The 24,140-nt window shown below is 38.1% G+C and overlaps 2 protein-coding genes across 4 annotated transcripts in view; both read right to left on the reverse strand.

The window, feature by feature from the left end:
- dipk1c (divergent protein kinase domain 1C) overlaps positions 1-12,921 on the reverse strand; it is a 60,778-nt gene extending 47,857 nt beyond the window's left edge. Inside the window, exon 1 of the mRNA XM_075453031.1 lies at positions 12,700-12,921. Within this exon, the coding sequence (XP_075309146.1) occupies positions 12,700-12,921 (222 nt within the window). The remainder of the gene's footprint in view (positions 1-12,699) is intronic.
- Positions 12,922-18,149: 5,228 nt separating this feature from the next.
- The window catches only part of LOC142370056 (NACHT, LRR and PYD domains-containing protein 12-like), a 62,221-nt gene continuing 56,230 nt past the window's right edge, over positions 18,150-24,140 (reverse strand). For all 3 annotated transcript variants that reach the window (XM_075452478.1, XM_075452476.1, XM_075452477.1), the window contains 4 exons: positions 20,690-20,866; positions 20,570-20,604; positions 20,265-20,320; positions 18,150-20,059 (listed from right to left, as the gene is read on the reverse strand). In XM_075452478.1, coding sequence (XP_075308593.1) covers positions 19,999-20,059; positions 20,265-20,320; positions 20,570-20,604; positions 20,690-20,866 — 329 coding nt within the window. In that variant the 3' untranslated portion in view covers positions 18,150-19,998. The remainder of the gene's footprint in view (positions 20,060-20,264; positions 20,321-20,569; positions 20,605-20,689; positions 20,867-24,140) is intronic.

Consider the following 24,140-nt stretch of genomic DNA (forward strand, 5'->3'; position numbering starts at 1 on the left):
CCCTTAAGTTATCTGTCCTTAAGTTATCTGCCCTTAAGTTATCTGTCCTTAAGTTATCTGCCCTTAAGTTATCTGTCTTTAAGTTATCTGCCCTTAAGTTATCTGCCCTTAAGTTATCTGTCCTTAAGTTATCTGTCCTTAAGTTATCTGTCCTTAAGTTATCTGTCCTTAAGTTATCTGTCCTTAAGTTATCAGCCCTTAAGTTATCTGTCCTTAAGTTATCAGCCCTTAAGTTATCAGTCCTTAAGTTATCTGCCCTTAAGTTATCAGTCCTTAAGTTATCTGCCCTTAAGTTATCTGTCCTTAAGTTATCTGCCCTTAAGTTATCAGTCCTTAAGTTATCAGCCCTTAAGTTATCTGTCCTTAAGTTATCTGTCTTTAAGTTATCTGCCCTTAAGTTATCTGTCCTTAAGTTATCTGCCCTTAAGTTATCTGCCCTTAAGTTATCTGTCCTTAAGTTATCTGTCTTTAAGTTATCTGCCCTTAAGTTATCTGTCCTTAAGTTATCTGTCTTTAAGTTATCTGCCCTTAAGTTATCTGTCCTTAAGTTATCTGCCCTTAAGTTATCTGCCCTTAAGTTATCTGCCCTTAAGTTATCTGCCCTTAAGTTATCTGTCCTTAAGTTATCTGTCTTTAAGTTATCTGCCCTTAAGTTATCTGTCCTTAAGTTATCTGCCCTTAAGTTATCTGCCCTTAAGTTATCTGTCCTTAAGTTATCTGCCCTTAAGTTATCTGTCCTTAAGTTATCTGTCTTTAAGTTATCTGCCCTTAAGTTATCTGTCCTTAAGTTATCTGTCCTTAAGTTATCTGTCCTTAAGTTATCTGTCCTTAAGTTATCAGTCCTTAAGTTATCTGCCCTTAAGTTATCTGTCCTTAAGTTATCTGCCCTTAAGTTATCAGTCCTTAAGTTATCTGCCCTTAAGTTATCTGTCCTTAAGTTATCAGCCCTTAAGTTATCTGTCCTTAAGTTATCTGTCTTTAAGTTATCTGCCCTTAAGTTATCTGTCCTTAAGTTATCTGTCTTTAAGTTATCTGCCCTTAAGTTATCAGTCCTTAAGTTATCTGTCCTTAAGTTATCTGCCCTTAAGTTATCTGTCCTTAAGTTATCTGTCCTTAAGTTATCTGTCTTTAAGTTATCTGCCCTTAAGTTATCTGTCCTTAAGTTATCTGCCCTTAAGTTATCTGTCCTTAAGTTATCTGCCCTTAAGTTATCTGTCCTTAAGTTATCTGTCTTTAAGTTATCTGCCCTTAAGTTATCAGTCCTTAAGTTATCTGTCCTTAAGTTATCAGCCCTTAAGTTATCTGCCCTTAAGTTATCTGTCCTTAAGTTATCTGTCCTTAAGTTATCTGTCCTTAAGTTATCTGTCTTTAAGTTATCTGCCCTTAAGTTATCTGCCCTTAAGTTATCAGTCCTTAAGTTATCTGCCCTTAAGTTATCTGCCCTTAAGTTATCTGTCCTTAAGTTATCTGCCCTTAAGTTATCTGTCCTTAAGTTATCTGCCCTTAAGTTATCTGTCTTTAAGTTATCTGTCCTTAAGTTATCTGTCCTTAAGTTATCTGCCCTTAAGTTATCTGTCCTTAAGTTATCTGTCCTTAAGTTATCTGTCTTTAAGTTATCTGCCCTTAAGTTATCTGCCCTTAAGTTATCTGTCCTTAAGTTATCTGTCCTTAAGTTATCAGCCCTTAAGTTATCAGTCCTTAAGTTATCTGTCCTTAAGTTATCTGTCCTTAAGTTATCAGCCCTTAAGTTATCAGCCCTTAAGTTATCTGTCCTTAAGTTATCTGTCTTTAAGTTATCTGCCCTTAAGTTATCTGCCCTTAAGTTATCTGCCCTTAAGTTATCAGTCCTTAAGTTATCTGCCCTTAAGTTATCAGCCCTTAAGTTATCAGTCCTTAAGTTATCAGTCCTTAAGTTATCTGCCCTTAAGTTATCAGCCCTTAAGTTATCAGTCCTTAAGTTATCTGTCCTTAAGTTATCTGTCTTTAAGTTATCTGCCCTTAAGTTATCTGTCCTTAAGTTATCTGTCTTTAAGTTATCTGCCCTTAAGTTATCAGTCCTTAAGTTATCAGCCCTTAAGTTATCAGCCCTTAAGTTATCAGCCCTTAAGTTATCTGTCCTTAAGTTATCAGCCCTTAAGTTATCAGCCCTTAAGTTATCAGCCCTTAAGTTATCTGTCCTTAAGTTATCTGCCCTTAAGTTATCTGTCCTTAAGTTATCTGCCCTTAAGTTATCTGTCTTTAAGTTATCTGTCCTTAAGTTATCTGTCTTTAAGTTATCAGCCCTTAAGTTATCTGTCCTTAAGTTATCTGCCCTTAAGTTATCTGTCCTTAAGTTATCTGTCCTTAAGTTATCTGTCCTTAAGTTATCTGTCTTTAAGTTATCAGCCCTTAAGTTATCTGTCCTTAAGTTATCTGCCCTTAAGTTATCTGTCCTTAAGTTATCTGTCTTTAAGTTATCAGCCCTTAAGTTATCTGTCCTTAAGTTATCTGCCCTTAAGTTATCTGTCCTTAAGTTATCTGCCCTTAAGTTATCTGTCCTTAAGTTATCTGTCCTTAAGTTATCAGCCCTTAAGTTATCTGTCCTTAAGTTATCTGCCCTTAAGTTATCTGTCCTTAAGTTATCTGCCCTTAAGTTATCTGTCCTTAAGTTATCTGTCCTTAAGTTATCTGTCTTTAAGTTATCAGTCCTTAAGTTATCTGTCCTTAAGTTATCAGCCCTTAAGTTATCTGTCCTTAAGTTATCTGTCCTTAAGTTATCTGTCCTTAAGTTATCTGTCCTTAAGTTATCTGCCCTTAAGTTATCTGTCCTTAAGTTATCTGTCCTTAAGTTATCTGTCCTTAAGTTATCTGTCCTTAAGTTATCTGTCTTTAAGTTATCTGCCCTTAAGTTATCTGTCCTTAAGTTATCTGCCCTTAAGTTATCTGTCCTTAAGTTATCTGTCCTTAAGTTATCTGTCTTTAAGTTATCTGCCCTTAAGTTATCTGTCCTTAAGTTATCTGCCCTTAAGTTATCTGTCCTTAAGTTATCTGTCCTTAAGTTATCTGTCTTTCAGTTATCAGCCCTTAAGTTATCTGTCCTTAAGTTATCTGTCCTTAAGTTATATGTCCTTAAGTTATCTGTCCTTAAGTTATCTGCCCTTAAGTTATCTGTCCTTAAGTTATCTGTCCTTAAGTTATCTGCCCTTAAGTTATCTGCCCTTAAGTTATCTGCCCTTAAGTTATCTGTCCTTAAGTTATCTGCCCTTAAGTTATCAGCCCTTAAGTTATCTGTCCTTAAGTTATCTGCCCTTAAGTTATCAGCCCTTAAGTTATCTGTCCTTAAGTTATCTTCCCTTAAGTTATCTGTCCTTAAGTTATCTGCCCTTAAGTTATCAGCCCTTAAGTTATCAGCCCTTAAGTTATCAGCCCTTAAGTTATCTGTCCTTAAGTTATCTTCCCTTAAGTTATCTGTCCTTAAGTTATCTGCCCTTAAGTTATCAGCCCTTAAGTTATCAGCCCTTAAGTTATCTGCCCTTAAGTTATCAGCCCTTAAGTTATCAGCCCTTAAGTTATCTGTCCTTAAGTTATCTGCCCTTAAGTTATCAGCCCTTAAGTTATCAGCCCTTAAGTTATCTGCCCTTAAGTTATCTGCCCTTAAGTTATCAGCCCTTAAGTTATCAGCCCTTAAGTTATCTGTCCTTAAGTTATCTTCCCTTAAGTTATCTGTCCTTAAGTTATCTGCCCTTAAGTTATCAGCCCTTAAGTTATCAGCCCTTAAGTTATCTGCCCTTAAGTTATCAGCCCTTAAGTTATCAGCCCTTAAGTTATCTGTCCTTAAGTTATCTTCCCTTAAGTTATCTGCCCTTAAGTTATCTGCCCTTAAGTTATCAGCCCTTAAGTTATCAGCCCTTAAGTTATCAGCCCTTAAGTTATCTGTCCTTAAGTTATCTTCCCTTAAGTTATCTGCCCTTAAGTTATCAGCCCTTAAGTTATCTGTCCTTAAGTTATCTTCCCTTAAGTTATCTGCCCTTAAGTTATCTGCCCTTAAGTTATCAGCCCTTAAGTTATCAGCCCTTAAGTTATCTGTCCTTAAGTTATCTGCCCTTAAGTTATCAGCCCTTAAGTTATCTGTCCTTAAGTTATCAGCCCTTAAGTTATCTGTCCTTAAGTTATCTTCCCTTAAGTTATCTGCCCTTAAGTTATCAGCCCTTAAGTTATCTGCCCTTAAGTTATCAGCCCTTAAGTTATCTGCCCTTAAGTTATCTGCCCTTAAGTTATCAGCCCTTAAGTTATCAGCCCTTAAGTTATCTGTCCTTAAGTTATCTTCCCTTAAGTTATCTGCCCTTAAGTTATCAGCCCTTAAGTTATCAGCCCTTAAGTTATCAGCCCTTAAGTTATCTGCCCTTAAGTTATCAGCCCTTAAGTTATCAGCCCTTAAGTTATCTGTCCTTAAGTTATCTTCCCTTAAGTTATCTGTCCTTAAGTTATCAGCCCTTAAGTTATCTGCCCTTAAGTTATCTGCCCTTAAGTTATCTGTCCTTAAGTTATCTTCCCTTAAGTTATCTGCCCTTAAGTTATCTGCCCTTAAGTTATCAGCCCTTAAGTTATCAGCCCTTAAGTTATCTGTCCTTAAGTTATCTTCCCTTAAGTTATCTGCCCTTAAGTTATCAGCCCTTAAGTTATCTGTCCTTAAGTTATCTTCCCTTAAGTTATCTGCCCTTAAGTTATCTGCCCTTAAGTTATCAGCCCTTAAGTTATCAGCCCTTAAGTTATCTGTCCTTAAGTTATCTTCCCTTAAGTTATCAGCCCTTAAGTTATCTGTCCTTAAGTTATCTGCCCTTAAGTTATCAGCCCTTAAGTTATCTGCCCTTAAGTTATCTGTCCTTAAGTTATCAGCCCTTAAGTTATCTGTCCTTAAGTTATCTTCCCTTAAGTTATCTGCCCTTAAGTTATCAGCCCTTAAGTTATCTGTCCTTAAGTTATCTGTCCTTAAGTTATCTTCCCTTAAGTTATCTGTCCTTAAGTTATCTTCCCTTAAGTTATCTGCCCTTAAGTTATCTGCCCTTAAGTTATCAGCCCTTAAGTTATCAGCCCTTAAGTTATCAGCCCTTAAGTTATCTGTCCTTAAGTTATCTTCCCTTAAGTTATCTGCCCTTAAGTTATCAGCCCTTAAGTTATCTGTCCTTAAGTTATCTTCCCTTAAGTTATCTGCCCTTAAGTTATCTGCCCTTAAGTTATCAGCCCTTAAGTTATCAGCCCTTAAGTTATCAGCCCTTAAGTTATCTGTCCTTAAGTTATCTTCCCTTAAGTTATCTGCCCTTAAGTTATCAGCCCTTAAGTTATCTGTCCTTAAGTTATCTTCCCTTAAGTTATCTGCCCTTAAGTTATCTGCCCTTAAGTTATCAGCCCTTAAGTTATCAGCCCTTAAGTTATCTGTCCTTAAGTTATCTTCCCTTAAGTTATCAGCCCTTAAGTTATCTGTCCTTAAGTTATCTGCCCTTAAGTTATCAGCCCTTAAGTTATCTGCCCTTAAGTTATCTGTCCTTAAGTTATCAGCCCTTAAGTTATCTGTCCTTAAGTTATCTTCCCTTAAGTTATCTGCCCTTAAGTTATCAGCCCTTAAGTTATCTGTCCTTAAGTTATCTGTCCTTAAGTTATCTTCCCTTAAGTTATCTGTCCTTAAGTTATCTTCCCTTAAGTTATCTGCCCTTAAGTTATCTGCCCTTAAGTTATCAGCCCTTAAGTTATCAGCCCTTAAGTTATCTGTCCTTAAGTTATCTGCCCTTAAGTTATCTGTCCTTAAGTTATCTGCCCTTAAGTTATCTGTCCTTAAGTTATCTGTCCTTAAGTTATCTGCCCTTAAGTTATCAGCCCTTAAGTTATCTGTCCTTAAGTTATCTGTCCTTAAGTTATCTTCCCTTAAGTTATCAGCCCTTAAGTTATCTGTCCTTAAGTTATCTTCCCTTAAGTTATCAGCCCTTAAGTTATCTGTCCTTAAGTTATCTTCCCTTAAGTTATCAGCCCTTAAGTTATCTGCCCTTAAGTTATCTGCCCTTAAGTTATCTGTCCTTAAGTTATCTGTCCTTAAGTTATCTGTCTTTAAGTTATCTGTCCTTAAGTTATCAGCCCTTAAGTTATCTGCCCTTAAGTTATCTGCCCTTAAGTTATCTGCCCTTAAGTTATCTGCCCTTAAGTTATCTGTCCTTAAGTTATCTGCCCTTAAGTTATCAGCCCTTAAGTTATCAGCCCTTAAGTTATCTGCCCTTAAGTTATCTGTCCTTAAGTTATCTGCCCTTAAGTTATCAGTCCTTAAGTTATCTGTCCTTAAGTTATCTGTCCTTAAGTTATCTTCCCTTAAGTTATCTGTCCTTAAGTTATCTGTCCTTAAGTTATCTGCCCTTAAGTTATCTGCCCTTAAGTTATCTGTCCTTAAGTTATCAGCCCTTAAGTTATCAGTCCTTAAGTTATCAGCCCTTAAGTTATCTGTCCTTAAGTTATCTGTCCTTAAGTTATCTGCCCTTAAGTTATCTGCCCTTAAGTTATCTGTCCTTAAGTTATCTGTCCTTAAGTTATCTGTCCTTAAGTTATCTGTCCTTAAGTTATCTGTCCTTAAGTTATCTGCCCTTAAGTTATCTGCCCTTAAGTTATCTGCCCTTAAGTTATCTGCCCTTAAGTTATCTGTCCTTAAGTTATCAGCCCTTAAGTTATCTGTCCTTAAGTTATCTGTCCTTAAGTTATCTGTCCTTAAGTTATCTGTCCTTAAGTTATCTGTCCTTAAGTTATCTGCCCTTAAGTTATCAGCCCTTAAGTTATCTGCCCTTAAGTTATCTGCCCTTAAGTTATCAGCCCTTAAGTTATCTGCCCTTAAGTTATCTGCCCTTAAGTTATCAGCCCTTAAGTTATCAGTCCTTAAGTTATCTGTCCTTAAGTTATCTGTCCTTAAGTTATCTGCCCTTAAGTTATCAGCCCTTAAGTTATCTGTCCTTAAGTTATCTGTCCTTAAGTTATCTGCCCTTAAGTTATCAGCCCTTAAGTTATCTGTCCTTAAGTTATCTGCCCTTAAGTTATCTGCCCTTAAGTTATCTGTCCTTAAGTTATCTGCCCTTAAGTTATCTGTCCTTAAGTTATCAGCCCTTAAGTTATCAGCCCTTAAGTTATCAGCCCTTAAGTTATCAGTCCTTAAGTTATCTGCCCTTAAGTTATCTGCCCTTAAGTTATCTGTCCTTAAGTTATCTGCCCTTAAGTTATCAGCCCTTAAGTTATCAGCCCTTAAGTTATCAGCCCTTAAGTTATCTGCCCTTAAGTTATCAGCCCTTAAGTTATCTGTCCTTAAGTTATCTGTCCTTAAGTTATCTGCCCTTAAGTTATCAGCCCTTAAGTTATCTGCCCTTAAGTTATCAGCCCTTAAGTTATCTGTCCTTAAGTTATCAGCCCTTAAGTTATCTGTCCTTAAGTTATCAGCCCTTAAGTTATCTGTCCTTAAGTTATCAGCCCTTAAGTTATCAGCCCTTAAGTTATCTGTCCTTAAGTTATCTGCCCTTAAGTTATCAGCCCTTAAGTTATCAGCCCTTAAGTTATCAGCCCTTAAGTTATCAGCCCTTAAGTTATCTGCCCTTAAGTTATCAGCCCTTAAGTTATCTGTCCTTAAGTTATCAGCCCTTAAGTTATCTGTCCTTAAGTTATCAGCCCTTAAGTTATCTGTCCTTAAGTTATCAGCCCTTAAGTTATCAGCCCTTAAGTTATCTGTCCTTAAGTTATCTGCCCTTAAGTTATCTGCCCTTAAGTTATCAGCCCTTAAGTTATCTGCCCTTAAGTTATCTGCCCTTAAGTTATCTGTCCTTAAGTTATCAGCCCTTAAGTTATCAGCCCTTAAGTTATCTGCCCTTAAGTTATCTGTCCTTAAGTTATCAGCCCTTAAGTTATCAGCCCTTAAGTTATCTGTCCTTAAGTTATCTGTCCTTAAGTTATCAGCCCTTAAGTTATCTGTCCTTAAGTTATCTGTCCTTAAGTTATCTGTCCTTAAGTTATCTGTCCTTAAGTTATCAGCCCTTAAGTTATCTGTCCTTAAGTTATCAGCCCTTAAGTTATCTGTCCTTAAGTTATCTGCCCTTAAGTTATCTGTCCTTAAGTTATCTGTCCTTAAGTTATCTGTCCTTAAGTTATCTGCCCTTAAGTTATCTGTCCTTAAGTTATCTGTCCTTAAGTTATCTGTCCTTAAGTTATCTGCCCTTAAGTTATCTGTCCTTAAGTTATCTGCCCTTAAGTTATCTGTCCTTAAGTTATCTGTCCTTAAGTTATCAGCCCTTAAGTTATCTGTCCTTAAGTTATCAGCCCTTAAGTTATCTGTCCTTAAGTTATCTGCCCTTAAGTTATCTGTCCTTAAGTTATCTGTCCTTAAGTTATCTGTCCTTAAGTTATCTGCCCTTAAGTTATCTGTCCTTAAGTTATCTGTCCTTAAGTTATCTGTCCTTAAGTTATCTGCCCTTAAGTTATCTGTCCTTAAGTTATCTGCCCTTAAGTTATCTGTCCTTAAGTTATCTGTCCTTAAGTTATCTGCCCTTAAGTTATCTGCCCTTAAGTTATCTGTCCTTAAGTTATCAGCCCTTAAGTTATCAGTCCTTAAGTTATCAGCCCTTAAGTTATCTGTCCTTAAGTTATCTGTCCTTAAGTTATCTGTCCTTAAGTTATCTGTCCTTAAGTTATCTGTCCTTAAGTTATCTGCCCTTAAGTTATCTGTCCTTAAGTTATCAGCCCTTAAGTTATCTGCCCTTAAGTTATCAGCCCTTAAGTTATCAGCCCTTAAGTTATCTGCCCTTAAGTTATCAGCCCTTAAGTTATCAGTCCTTAAGTTATCAGTCCTTAAGTTATCTGTCCTTAAGTTATCTGCCCTTAAGTTATCTGTCTTTAAGTTATCTGCCCTTAAGTTATCTGTCCTTAAGTTATCTGTCCTTAAGTTATCTGTCCTTAAGTTATCTGTCTTTAAGTTATCTGTCCTTAAGTTATCTGTCCTTAAGTTATCTGTCTTTAAGTTATCTGCCCTTAAGTTATCTGTCCTTAAGTTATCTGTCCTTAAGTTATCTGTCCTTAAGTTATCTGTCTTTAAGTTATCTGTCCTTAAGTTATCTGTCCTTAAGTTATCTGTCCTTAAGTTATCTGCCCTTAAGTTATCTGTCCTTAAGTTATCTGCCCTTAAGTTATCTGTCCTTAAGTTATCTGTCCTTAAGTTATCTGCCCTTAAGTTATCTGTCCTTAAGTTATCTGTCCTTAAGTTATCTGCCCTTAAGTTATCTGTCCTTAAGTTATCTGCCCTTAAGTTATCTGTCCTTAAGTTATCTGTCCTTAAGTTATCTGTCCTTAAGTTATCTGCCCTTAAGTTATCTGTCCTTAAGTTATCTGCCCTTAAGTTATCTGTCCTTAAGTTATCTGTCCTTAAGTTATCTGCCCTTAAGTTATCTGTCCTTAAGTTATCTGTCCTTAAGTTATCTGTCCTTAAGTTATCTGCCCTTAAGTTATCTGTCCTTAAGTTATCTGCCCTTAAGTTATCTGTCCTTAAGTTATCTGTCCTTAAGTTATCAGCCCTTAAGTTATCTGTCCTTAAGTTATCTGCCCTTAAGTTATCTGTCCTTAAGTTATCTGTCCTTAAGTTATCTGTCCTTAAGTTATCTGTCCTTAAGTTATCTGTCCTTAAGTTATCTGTCCTTAAGTTATCTGCCCTTAAGTTATCTGCCCTTAAGTTATCTGCCCTTAAGTTATCTGTCCTTAAGTTATCTGTCCTTAAGTTATCTGCCCTTAAGTTATCAGTCCTTAAGTTATCTGTCCTTAAGTTATCTGTCCTTAAGTTATCTGTCCTTAAGTTATCTGTCCTTAAGTTATCTGCCCTTAAGTTATCTGCCCTTAAGTTATCTGCCCTTAAGTTATCTGCCCTTAAGTTATCAGTCCTTAAGTTATCTGCCCTTAAGTTATCTGTCCTTAAGTTATCTGTCCTTAAGTTATCTGCCCTTAAGTTATCTGTCCTTAAGTTATCTGTCCTTAAGTTATCTGTCCTTAAGTTATCTGCCCTTAAGTTATCTGTCCTTAAGTTATCTGTCCTTAAGTTATCAGTCCTTAAGTTATCTGTCCTTAAGTTATCTGTCCTTAAGTTATCTGTCCTTAAGTTATCTGTCCTTAAGTTATCTGTCCTTAAGTTATCTGTCCTTAAGTTATCTGTCCTTAAGTTATCTGCCCTTAAGTTATCTGCCCTTAAGTTATCAGCCCTTAAGTTATCTGCCCTTAAGTTATCTGTCCTTAAGTTATCTGTCCTTAAGTTATCTGTCCTTAAGTTATCTGCCCTTAAGTTATCTGTCCTTAAGTTATCTGTCCTTAAGTTATCTGCCCTTAAGTTATCTGTCCTTAAGTTATCTGTCCTTAAGTTATCTGCCCTTAAGTTATCAGCCCTTAAGTTATCTGTCCTTAAGTTATCTGCCCTTAAGTTATCTGCCCTTAAGTTATCAGCCCTTAAGTTATCAGCCCTTAAGTTATCTGTCCTTAAGTTATCAGCCCTTAAGTTATCAGTCCTTAAGTTATCTGCCCTTAAGTTATCAGTCCTTAAGTTATCAGCCCTTAAGTTATCTGTCCTTAAGTTATCTGTCCTTAAGTTATCTGTCCTTAAGTTATCAGTCCTTAAGTTATCTGTCCTTAAGTTATCTGTCCTTAAGTTATCAGCCCTTAAGTTATCTGTCCTTAAGTTATCAGCCCTTAAGTTATCTGTCCTTAAGTTATCTGTCCTTAAGTTATCAGCCCTTAAGTTATCAGTCCTTAAGTTATCAGCCCTTAAGTTATCTGTCCTTAAGTTATCTGTCCTTAAGTTATCAGCCCTTAAGTTATCTGTCCTTAAGTTATCTGTCCTTAAGTTATCAGTCCTTAAGTTATCTGTCCTTAAGTTATCTGTCCTTAAGTTATCAGCCCTTAAGTTATCTGTCCTTAAGTTATCAGCCCTTAAGTTATCTGTCCTTAAGTTATCTGTCCTTAAGTTATCAGCCCTTAAGTTATCTGTCCTTAAGTTATCTGTCCTTAAGTTATCTGTCCTTAAGTTATCAGCCCTTAAGTTATCAGTCCTTAAGTTATCTGCCCTTAAGTTATCTGTCCTTAAGTTATCAGCCCTTAAGTTATCAGCCCTTAAGTTATCTGTCCTTAAGTTATCTGCCCTTAAGTTATCTGTCCTTAAGTTATCTGTCCTTAAGTTATCAGCCCTTAAGTTATCTGTCCTTAAGTTATCTGTCCTTAAGTTATCAGCCCTTAAGTTATCAGCCCTTAAGTTATCTGTCCTTAAGTTATCTGCCCTTAAGTTATCTGTCCTTAAGTTATCTGTCCTTAAGTTATCAGCCCTTAAGTTATCTGTCCTTAAGTTATCAGTCCTTAAGTTATCAGCCCTTAAGTTATCTGCCCTTAAGTTATCTGTCCTTAAGTTATCTGCCCTTAAGTTATCTGTCCTTAAGTTATCTGTCCTTAAGTTATCAGCCCTTAAGTTATCTGCCCTTAAGTTATCTGTCCTTAAGTTATCTGCCCTTAAGTTATCAGCCCTTAAGTTATCTGCCCTTAAGTTATCTGCCCTTAAGTTATCTGCCCTTAAGTTATCTGCCCTTAAGTTATCAGCCCTTAAGTTATCTGTCCTTAAGTTATCTGTCCTTAAGTTATCAGCCCTTAAGTTATCTGTCCTTAAGTTATCTGCCCTTAAGTTATCTGCCCTTAAGTTATCTGTCCTTAAGTTATCAGCCCTTAAGTTATCTGCCCTTAAGTTATCTGCCCTTAAGTTATCTGTCCTTAAGTTATCTGCCCTTAAGTTATCTGTCCTTAAGTTATCAGCCCTTAAGTTATCTGCCCTTAAGTTATCTGCCCTTAAGTTATCTGCCCTTAAGTTATCTGTCCTTAAGTTATCTGCCCTTAAGTTATCTGTCCTTAAGTTATCAGCCCTTAAGTTATCTGCCCTTAAGTTATCTGCCCTTAAGTTATCTGCCCTTAAGTTATCTGTCCTTAAGTTATCTGCCCTTAAGTTATCTGTCCTTAAGTTATCTGCCCTTAAGTTATCTGTCCTTAAGTTATCTGTCCTTAAGTTATCTGTCCTTAAGTTATCTGCCCTTAAGTTATCTGCCCTTAAGTTATCTGTCCTTAAGTTATCTGTCCTTAAGTTATCTGCCCTTAAGTTATCTGTCCTTAAGTTATCTGTTTAAGCTTTTATGCATTTAAACAGATTTTTTCTCGTTTTTCTTTCCTAAGTTTGGTCAGTATTTTTTTCAAACGGAATCTTTTTTGTTTACTGAGTTGCTCGTATCCCACTACCCTCCTCATCCTTTGGACAGATTTAATAAATTTGTCAACCTCAGGGAAGAATTCTGTTATTTCTACATCCTGTCTTCCATACGTTTCATCTAGAAAATTGTTTATTTCCTTGAGTGAATATGAGCTCTGACTGTCCAGTGTCACAGTGTCTGAGCACTGGGACATGGAGTCATCTTCAAACATGTCGTCTTCATTTTCTGTTGCTGTGTTAATATTATCATTATTAGCCAGATTTTTCTCATCAGCTGTATTATTGGGTTTGTTTGTGTTAAACTGTCAATGGTGTTTTCCGTGTTTATGGCAGTTGCACCACCAGTGTCACCAGCAGCCTGACGCACCTTCAGCGGTGCTGTCAGCCTGTGGTGAGCTGCTGTCACCGCTGCCTGCTGTTTCTGAGGGGCCTACCCCTGCACTGTCATTACACTCATCTGCCTTTGGTTCACCTCTACCACTGCAACCGTCTGACCCCGACGCGACGGCACCGCCGCCGGCCGCTCCACCGGCCTCGTCAGCAGCGCCGGCCTGCGGCAGCGCCGGCGTTCCCTGCAGCTGCAGTCCGCTCCTTGTGCGGACAGGCTGAACGTTTATGTCCAGGCACGGACTGAGCGGTCTGGCATTTGGGCACATGCCCGAAGGGCCGCGGCCCTGACAATGCTGATCGCGGGCCCGACAATACCCATCCCGGGCCCGCAGTCACGGTCGGTCATCACGCTCCCTAGTCATCCTAAAAGTTCCTTCTTACTGACCCTTCAGTGGAACCTTTTCGCTTTTTATACCACTAAAATCGCTATACATTACACACTGACGGTGGGACCTTGATGATGTGTTTTATTATGGTTAATTTACATTCCATTATTTTATTTTATCTGAATATATCTTCGTACGATGTAAAAATGTTTAAAATAAAAGAAATGTATACCTATCTATGTTCTGTATGTTTTTGAGACAACTGGAGTAAAGCAATGCATTGTGGGAATTTCATTTACCCGGCTCCCGCCGGAGCGGAGAAAAAGAGGGACAAATTGAAAAGAGTTATAACTAAGTAAATATAAATAACTTATAATCTATGTTGTAGTATGCCTTCTTGGCTTGCTTGAAAAAAAGAACATGACGAAGTTTTGTCTCTGCAATCGCCAAGAAATACGTTCACAATGGAATAGCAACGAGTCTACACAAATATGGATATTAACAAGATGTGTTGCACAGACGCTACGAACAAGACAAGGTAGGGGCCGAAGGATTTCCACTAATCATTGTGTCCGCCGTGGCACTATTTATTTTTATATTTCATCTCATCTCTTTGACGTAGGGTCTGTCTGTATTGTCACTCACTTTTCTAAATCAGTGTAGCCTACTGTCATAAGCTAGTCTGTGGCTAGTCTGGCTAACCTAAAGAGTAATACAAGGCACACTTTTCACGATGTGTAAACCTGTTTAGCTTGTGGTAACTGCCTGGTAATCTATGGCAGGGCTGTTGTAGTTGTTCTTATTCCTATTACTAACTTCATGACAATGGGTTCTCGATTTGACGGCTTGTCTTGCTGACAATTTGCTTTGTATTTAGCTCTGGACTGGTTAGTTGGACTACCATAACTGTCTTGTCATGAAGTATTAGCTGGGTCTCTCTCGAGTGGACAGCGATCTAAAGAAGGGACTTTTGCATATAAACACAGGGTGCAGGAGCGAAGTGGACATCAAAAACTAGTGGACGATTGTGTGTGTGTGTGTGTGTGTGTGTGTGTATGTGTGTGTATGTCTGTGCGTGCGTGCGTGCAGGCAAGTTTGATGCCCGGTGCCTGTTGTTTCTAGTTTGAAGCTTAATTTTGGTTTCTGAAACTTGAGTTTAGATGTGGATGTGGTGCGCTCACCAATGTTTGTATTGAAGGTGCGCGTCACCATTTTTCTATATGTCTGTGTGTTGCAAGTAATTACTACTGAGAATCGCCACATCATTCCATCTTCTTTGCCTATTGATGTAATATGACATTGCGCGTCAATAAATGCTTACAGAATGCGTCATGTGGCGAAGTGTGTGTGCGTTTGTGTGTGTGTGTGTGTGTGTGTGTGTGTGTGTGGGGGGGGGGGGGGGTTGGCAAATGCTGGTCTACGGGCCGCTTGTGGGTGCAAAATGCCAGGGCCGTTTTTTTACCCCAGTCCGTCACTGTTTATGTCCAACATCTCCACACTCGAAACATTTCATACTCCCTGAGCTGGCGTACACTGTGTAAAACCCCGTTTCATATTTAACTTTGAATGAAACCTGAAGAGTTTGTTCTGCGTTGTTCAGGTACATGAACGCCTGTCTGCGCAATGACTGGACATGTTGGAGTCTGGCATCTTTACATCCAAGCCGAACTGCTCTGAACCCGCTGGCGAACTTTCCGAACCGGGTCAGTTCTTTCTCAATTAGTTCATTTGGTATAAACGGGGGGACACCAGACACTGTGATCCGTGTCGATGGTGTAAACAGGGGTGACACCGGAATAAACAGGTCATCCAGGAAGATGCCTGTCTCAACCAGCCGGTGAACCAGGCGCTCTTCCCGGAGAAACGCCACCACTGCTCTGCTCATACGGGAGCCATATGTGATGTTTTCATGGCCGACCTGCTCCCCCGCTGCCAACAACACCTGCTCCACAGTGTACTTCGGATCTGACGCTATTCTAACCCCGTGTCTGATTGACAGGGCCGGCGAACCCCCGTCAGGGAGGGACGCCATTATTCGTCACACAAACTTTTCTGTAAACAAAGTTTTTACCGCTTTTTCCACAAATTGGTGAATTAAAGTGCTCTTACCTTACCATCAATAAATGATGGAAAAGATCGAAGTTTTTAGAAAGGTCCAAAACGTCCCAAACTCACTCGGCAACTTCCACTCACCCTGCCACCATCCACACTCACTCAGACTCCCAGCATGCAGTGCGAGGAGAGAAGAGGAGAGAAGAGGAGAGGAGAGGAGAGGAGAGGAGAGAAGAGAAGAGGATTTTCTGCCTTTATTTGGAGGCTCACAGTTTGAAAACTTCTCCATCAAAGCTCCAACCTGACTCAGTGGCTCCGTCATGTGGCAAAAAGGTGTTACTGCAGTCAAACGTTTCATGGATTCACATAAAACATCTGGCTGACTCGTAAAAAAGGTAACAGAAAAAAAGTCAGCAAAAGCTGCTTTGTTCTCCTTTAGTTCTGTTTGGAGGTTCAGTGTCTTTATTTTGCTGGAATTTAAGTTTACAGCAGCACAGAGAAAATAACCATCACGACCAGTAGCAGAGCTAACTGCTAACTAGCTGCAGTTAGCATGCTAGCAGAAGTTAATGTCCTATTTACGGGCTGTTTTTGAAGATGGAATTATCACAATAATCCCTCAACCTGCTCGTAGAAAGTTGCTAAACACGGGGCTTTTCAGCAGGTGGAAACATGAAGTGTTATTAGCTAACTAGCAGCAGTTAGCATGCGAGCAGAAGTTTCCGTGCTGTTTTCGAAGGTGAAGGAAACTTTATTTTTTCCATAACTTTATTGCACCATTTAACATTTACATACACTGGTAAACATGGCCGTTTCAACTGTCAGTGCACAAAAAACAGCTTCACAGCGAACATATGGAAGATTTCAAATAAAATGTTCACTAAAATATGAGTAATAACAATAAAATAGAAAGGACAAAATAAACAAAATAAATCAATAGATTATGGCAGTATAACAAAGTACAAGGGGGATACAGGATTGATTCAGTTGTCTAGTTCGTTGGGGGATTACTCATAACTTTATAGAATTTCTGGGCTTTGGATTCATTGACAAATTTGAAAGATTTTAAGTACAAATCAAATACATTTTTAAAGGAAACAAAATTGGGGGGACATTTCTCTATTCTGTTTTTGTGTATAAAAATTTAGCAAGACATAAAACAACATTGATACAGAGTTGATCTTCTTTGTTTTTTAATATTAAGCCAAATATTATCTTTTGAGAAAGGAGATGAGAGAGGTGGGAATCTATGTTTCAACCATTCATTTACAAGTAACCAGAACCCTTGAACGGCATCACAGGAAAAAAATACATGCTCAGTATCCTCAATGTTGTTTTCACAGAGTGAGCAGTTGTTATCCTCAATGTTAAAGCGTAGTCTAAGTAACTCTTTGGAGGGGTATATATTATCCAGAATTTTGAAGTGGGTTTCTTTGGCCTTTGGAGGTATAGGGAATTTTATATACATAGACCTCAATTTAGCAACTGTTCTTGTCAAATTTATGTAATATAATATTTTTATTTTGCTGTCCAGGGAATAAACTTTTGGTAAACCATTTTTTGATAAAAGAGTTTATCCTTTAGAATTCCTTGAATTGAATAATTTGGTGTGTCATTATGTTTCTGGTTATAAACACAAATTCTCGGGGAAGTGGATTACGAAGTTTCCAGAATTGTGAGGAGGAGAGAAGAGGGCTTTCTGCCTTTATTTGGAGGCTCACAGTTTGAAAACTTCTCCATCAAAGCTCCAACCTGAATCAGTGGCTCCGTCATGTGGCAGAAAGGTGTTACTGCAGTCAAACGTTTCATGGATTCACGCGTTGTTCTCCTTTAGTTCTGTTTGGAGGTTCAGTGTCTTTATTTTTGATGGAATTTAAGTTTAGAGCAGCACAGAGAAAATAACCATCACGACCAGTAGCAGAGCTAACTGCTAACTGCAGTTAGCATGCTAGGCTACATGGCTCCATAGAGACAACAAACAGAAGGAGATTATTTAGTTCTGAGATGAAGAGTGTCCTGTAGTGTCGGCACACGAATAACAAGGCCAGAGTGTAGAACAAGAATACTATTTACTTAACAGACTAGTAGCAGTACAACACAAGATTATATAAAAAAGTAGATACAATTTTATTCAATATCATATGAAGAAATAAGTGTCATAATCTAAAAAAAAGAGGTATTAGGTAACACAAGACAACATGGGGGTCTGGAGGTCCTAAATTTTGAAACATTGAATAATACTTTTAAAATGAAATGGCTTACAAAATTAATTAATGAAGAAGATAATATTTGGAATGCTTTCCCAAAATTCATTTTTAATTCAATTGGAGGACTTAACTTACTGCTAAAATGTGACTATAACCCTGATAAATTACCCGTGAAATTAGCAAATTGTCACAAGCAAGCTCTGCTGAATTGGAAAATGTTGTACAAACATAATTTTGCACCTACACGATATTACATTTGGAATAACAGGAGTATTCTGTATAAAAATAGATCTTTGTATAACAAAAACTGGATCAATAATAGTATTATTTTAGTATCACAATTCATGAAAACTGATGGTCAACTGTTACTTTATGAAGACTGCAAAAGAATATGGTGTAATCTTTAATGCTATCCCAAGGAATGTATTGCAGCTTCTTTTTGGCTCTATATCTGATCTTTATATGATGGCTCTGATCAACAATATTTTTCTGGGAAATGTTGACGTCACAACTAACAAATGTACAAACAGATATATTAGAAATCTTTTGGTAAATGTAACTATTCCTTTTGATAATTTTTCTTAATTGTGGTTTCTGTGGCTTTTATGATGAATCTATTGCACATTTATTTTTTCACTGTTTATATTGTCAAATGTTTTGGTTGAATGTACGAAATTTTATTGAAAAGAAAACTGGACATTCAGCACATTTGCATGAAAAGGACATTTTTCTTTACTTTGAAAATAACTAAATGGAAAAGGATTTAATTCTTTTGTACAACTTGTTTTATTTTTAGTTAAATTTCATATCCACAAAAAGGAAATGGACCGACAGCAAAGCAAATTTTACACTTTTTTTGAAAGAACTATATCAATACAACACCGACATCAATGGTCTAGAAATACCCAAGGCTTTAAAAAAAAAACTTTATTTTGGAAAAAAATGATATAATTAATATGTTTTTCTTTACATGCATGATGTTTCTATACTCTTTGTACATTTATACTTTTATATTTTTTTTCTCCCCCTGGCTTAACAGTTTTGTTATGTATATAATTGTTAATAAAGTTTTATTTTTTTCAAAAAAGAAGAGTCCGCAGAAAATACATCAAGAGAAGAAGAGAGCCTGCAGAAAATACATCAAGAGAAGAAGAGAGTCCTGGTATAAAATCTCTAACTGCTGAAGTGAAAATGGATTGAGGGAGGAGAAAAAAACAGTGCATACTTCTGCAGATTAGAAAAGAGGAGGCGAGTTAAAAAAAAACACATTCAATCACTTATTATTAACAATGAGGAATGCACAAACCCAATTCTAATTGCAAAAGAAATGAGCAACTTCTACAAAAACCTATACTGCTCTTCTTTTTCAACCCAAGACAGTGAGCTCCTGCCAGGCCAAGTCAAAGACTTCATCCCTCAAATCTCTGAGGATTTCAAGGAAAACTGTGACAAAGATATTAACATAGAAGAACTACACAGTGCTATCATGTGTTTGAAACTGGACAAATCCCCCGGATTAATACATTTTCCAATGCCTCTGGGCTTAAAACTTAATGTGAACAAATGTGAGTTAATGCCAGTTCATCTCAGTGATTTAACAGAAGCATCCAACATTCCTATAAAATCAGTTGTCAAATACTTAGGAATACATATATCTAAAAACCCAGCTGAAAGAGAAAATATGAATGTGTGGAGTGTAATAACTGAAAGTCAAACTAAACTTAACTCCTGGTTATTGACAGACATCAGTTTACCGGGCCGAGTTGTTCTTACTAAGATGGAGAGCATATCGAGGTGTATCTATTCAGCGTATTCCTTGGCCATCCCCAACAGGGTCATTAAGAAGGTCAATCAAATCAATTTGGATTATATCTGGAGGAAAACGATACATTATATTAAGAGGACAGAGATGACCAAGGCATACAAAGATGGCGGCCTACAGGCTGTTGATTTTGACTATCAATGGTACGCTGAAAATGAACTGGTTACAGTCTTTCCTTAACGATAAGAGCTTCTGGTATCATATCCCCAGAGAAATCTTCAAAGAACTTGGTGGCATTGAGCTTTTGTTAAAATGTGATTTTAATATTCTGAAACTTCCCGTTAAATTATCCGTATTTCACCAGCAAGTCCTTTTATATTGGAAACTCCTGAACAATCCTAACTTCACCCCACACAACACGCCCACATGGAACAATAGATCCATCACAAGGGCAAACAAGTCGCTGTGTATCAAGGACGGGATGGATGAAGGTATTTGGTCTCTAATTCATTTAGTTGATGATGAAGGGTGTGTGATGACATATGAACATTTCTGCCTCAAATATAATCTGATCATCAATTGAAACTTCTTTGTATCCATAATAAAAGCCATCCCTAAACCCACTTTACATTTAATTCAAGGGATTGTTTCCAACTCCACTCACATCACTCCTAATGTTCCACTTCTTCTAGTTGGAAATTGTCATTTTAAGGCTATTAAGATTCCTAATAAAACAATTAGAAAGATGTTTGATGACATCACGCACCCTTTATAGTCATTTCGTAACTCCATTAAACAAATTTTCTCCAAAGAAGACATATATTCGTTGCGTTCTAAATATTTAAAATTCCCCATTAATCCCAAAGTAAAAGAAATTCCCTTTAAAATCCTAAATGGTGCATATCCATCCGGAGAGCTGCTGAGACGGAGCTTTGGCTGTGAGTCGGATGGATGTGTGTTTTGTGGAGAGGATGAAACTTCTGATCACTTGTTTTTTCATTCTATGTTCTCCGCCACATTCTGGATTGATGTACATGACAGGCTGCAACCCTTCTTCCTAAAAGACATTATTTATGCTGTTATTATGGTTAATAGTGAATGGGACTTTCTGCTCAATAACATATTATCATCATATATTCACACAGATCCAGAATTCCAACCCAGTTTTCCAGCCTGTGCAACAGGATTCTGTGATCTACAGTATCAGACGCAGTAACCTTTTAAAGCTGAAACAGTGATGGAATGATGGGAATGATCATCACCTGTATGAGACTTGTGAAGATTCAGTTTGAACTTCCGGGGTGAAGGTTGCTGGAGCCTGGAAAAGAGAAGGAACAGCAGTTTTTATGACTAATAACTAACTTGTGTTTAAACAAATATTCTTACAGTCTGAACTTTAATGAAGGCTTTTGTGCACATCATGAATTCAACAGTTTCTTACAACATGGCTACAAATCTGTGAGTTCAATGATGTTGAAAAGAAAAAGAAAATCCCAGATTAATGTGATTTGTTCTCATGAGGTGCTGAAAGTTGTGTGAAAAATCAGGATCCAGTTGTTTCTCTCACCTTCATCAGCTCTGTGTTTGGCTTCAGTTTGATACCTGATGGGAGGAGACAAACATCAGACACAGCTTCAGCACACTAAATGATAAATGAACTTTTCCACACACAGATGAAAGCACATACTTTGGATGTAGTTTGATGGCACCAAGCCGGACTCTCTGGTTCTTTGCACAGTTCCGTACATCCTGTTTTCGGTGCTGGGCTCAGGACAGATGATGATATCACCGACTCTGAATGAGACCTCATCGTCATTCTGAGCCTCGAAGTTATCCAGCGCCAAGTGAACATGCTGCGGACAAGCTGGGAGAAATACATGGAAACACAGAGAGAGAGTAATTAATCAGTCTGAGTGCTTCCTGAATCTGCTCAATACAACAGTTTGGCTTCCCTTTACTTTGAATTGTTCTGTTTCATCTGTGGATTAAAGACAGGATATAAGATGTGTCCCTCCATGTTTTCACCCTGCTGGGAGTCAAAGATGAGTCCCAACAGGATAGCTGGAGAGTGGTGCCCCTTCTGTCCTGGAGGTCAGCTGACAGACTGTGTCTGGCTGTGGGGGAGAAACTGCAGGGAGTGCTGCCTGCTCAGGCAAAACAAACCTGGCTGCAGCCTCCAGACGGGCTGGCTTGATGTTCGCCATCTCTTTGTCACTGTGATTGGTTTATTTGGTGCGTTTTCAGTGAGATAAATGTTCACTTTAATCGGAGTATAGATTGTGTAGGATTGAATATAAACTGGATGCTGGCTGTGAGCACTGCACCAAGGAGGAATGCTGCATTCCATGCATCTCAGAAGTGGGGAGTGGGGACCACGTCCAGCCTACTTACATTCAACAGAACAAATATGGCTGCTGGCAGGTTTGCTTTATTGTGAGAATGCATTAAGCATTCTCACTATTAAGTTCCTGTTTCCCTTTATTATTATTCTTCCGCCGATTTTTGTCCTTCAACTACTTCAGCATACTTTGAGCTATTTCAACAAATTTGGTATCAAAATGTTCAGCTCATTCAGCACATGACTGCTATTATTTCTGGTATTTCTAACTTTTAAACTTTTTAAGATATTAAGCTTTTTGTTCAACTTTTTTCCCCATTAAAAGTAATGGTAAATCTTCAAATCCTTTCAAATCCTTTCAAATCCTTTCAAATCTTAACTGCTTCAGCATACTTTCAGCTAGAGACACCATTCAAATTATAAAATGTTCATAAGACATTCAGCTATTACAAAATGATTCATCTTTTAAAAATATTCGGCCAATTTTGAAATATGACAGTTTAAAAAATATGAAAATTAAGTTCCTTCTTGGATTTTAGAGTGAGACATTCAGCAGTGCGAAAAGTTTCAACTTTTCAAACAAATTACTATAACTTTCATACAGTTTAACTGAGAGAAACAAATTATACCTTAAAATGTAGGAAAACTTGTCCTCTTTCAGCCAATGTAACTCCTAAAGAGCTCACATGGACAGATTTTGAACTATGAGCCTTTAAGCTTGAACAAAATCTCAAATTCTGACTAAATCTGCCATTTTTGAATCAGCTTCAAGTGTTTCAAACTGCTTCGATTTAAATATAGTTCACTCCACAGATGTAAAACTACTTTGCTAACTTCCTCTAAGCCTTCTGCTTCTAATGGTGTTAAAATAATTTTTCTAGCTGCTCAACTTTTCTCACAAGATGTATTTGAAGTCAGTGTTCGGCGTAATTTCTCTCCCGCGATCGGCGGGGGGCCGTCTCATCTCTCCATATATGTTGTGTGTGTTCAAACTGCTTCGATTTCAATATAGTTCACTCCACAGATGTAAAACTACTTTGCTAACTTCCTCTAAGCCTTCTGCTTCTAACGATGTTAAAATTATTTTTGTTGCTGTTCAACTTTTCTCACAAAACGTGTTAGAAGACAGTCTGCGCCTCAGACTTGTCCCGCGGCTGCAGCAGCTTTGCTCTGTGTCTGTCTGTGTAGTCTTTAACTAGGTCATATGAACTTCCGGTTTAACAGAACGAAATGGCCTAATGGTAACACTACCGCCCTTTAGTGCGGGCGGCCCGGGTTCAATCCCCAGCATGTCAGCTCAAAATTAAAAAAATAATAATTTTTTGTAACTATTTAAGCATACTTTCAGCCATTTCAATAGCCTGATAAACCAGCCTAAATGGATTGGATGTCTAATTTAGTCTGGCACCGATCAATGGATACAACGGAACATTGTTGATGAGCACAACCCGTTGTCTTTCAAACCGCGTCTGTGCCTATAGGCCAACGCTCTGACCAATCAGCGCAACTGACTGTGACGTAGTAAGCGCGACAGAAAGCTTTGGTGGGAGGGGACTCTTCCAAAACTGATGCCAAGCACAGATTCTATAATAGGACAGATACGCCACTCACGGTGCATTTCCGGTTTCCAACGAGGCGATTTTGGTTGCAGTTCCACCCTCTTTCCACGTGGGGCGCCCAATTTTGGAGACCAGAATGAATGGAGTCCTATGGAGCTATACGCCCTTTCGTGCCCTTATCTCAAGATATAATTTTTTCTCTAGTAATTCGAATGTTGTTTTCGAAAGAGGGTGTTTAGAAAATACCCATGGCTGAGTTTTAGATTTTTAGAGCCACTCATTTGCTTAAAAAAAGGATTTGAAGTGTATATGACGTCATACATAGCTGGTCGACCAGCTGTCATTAGCACAATGCTAGCGCGTTGTGGACAACAAGAAGCCAACCAGTAAGAAATCAAAGGGATATATGTACTCGTTCAGTAGATTTTTTACTTGAAACCCATGTTGAGCTCTCAGAAACTACATTCAAATCTGAGCGCTCTTGAGGAGACTTAGGTGACACTGACCATTTGTAGCATCTAGCTCCATTGGGCCCCATTCATTCTGGTCTCCACCGACGCTCCCAGTGGAATTCTGGTGGAACTGCAGCCAAAAAGCCGGTACAATGGGGCTTAATACAGAGTGGCAAGGCTGTTCGTTATAATGGCTGTGTGCCAAGGCTGAATCAAACGAGCACTGTTCCATTGCCGCCGCCATCTTTCTTGTTGTGCTTTCGCTTGTCTATGTTCGCTTCCACTGCCCAACGTCGCACTGCTCTGTCGTCACTCCCTCAAAACCCCGCACCAGAACCCTCTGGCCCGCCCGCGTTGATTCAAAACACATCTCTGCGTTGTGATTGGTTTAGTTGCCATCTGCCAGATTCAGGGCAGTATTTTCAAAATGACAAGTGGATCGAGGCCAGACCCAACCGCAGGCAAAACATTTTGCCGTCCAGCAGTTGGCGCTGGTTTTCCAGGCTACCATTTCAACTGTTTCTAGCTCGAAATCATTACACTTTCGTCTTTTAAATGTCATTTCAACTTCAAACTCCTGTTTCTTCTCAGCCTTTTTTAGCTTCCATAGCTCTTTCAGCTTTTAGCTTCTTTTAGCTTCTTTAGCTGTTTTAGCCTTTTTTAGCTTCTTTAGCTAACTTCTAACTCTAACTCTTTAGCTCCTTCAGCTGCTAGCTTCTTCAGCTCCTTTAGCTTTAGCTTCTTCAGCTGTTAGTTTCTTCAGCTGTTTTAGCTTTAGCTCCTTCAGCT

The sequence above is a fragment of the Odontesthes bonariensis genome, chromosome 20 (assembly GCF_027942865.1).
Source record: "Odontesthes bonariensis isolate fOdoBon6 chromosome 20, fOdoBon6.hap1, whole genome shotgun sequence".
NCBI lineage: Eukaryota > Metazoa > Chordata > Actinopteri > Atheriniformes > Atherinopsidae > Odontesthes > Odontesthes bonariensis.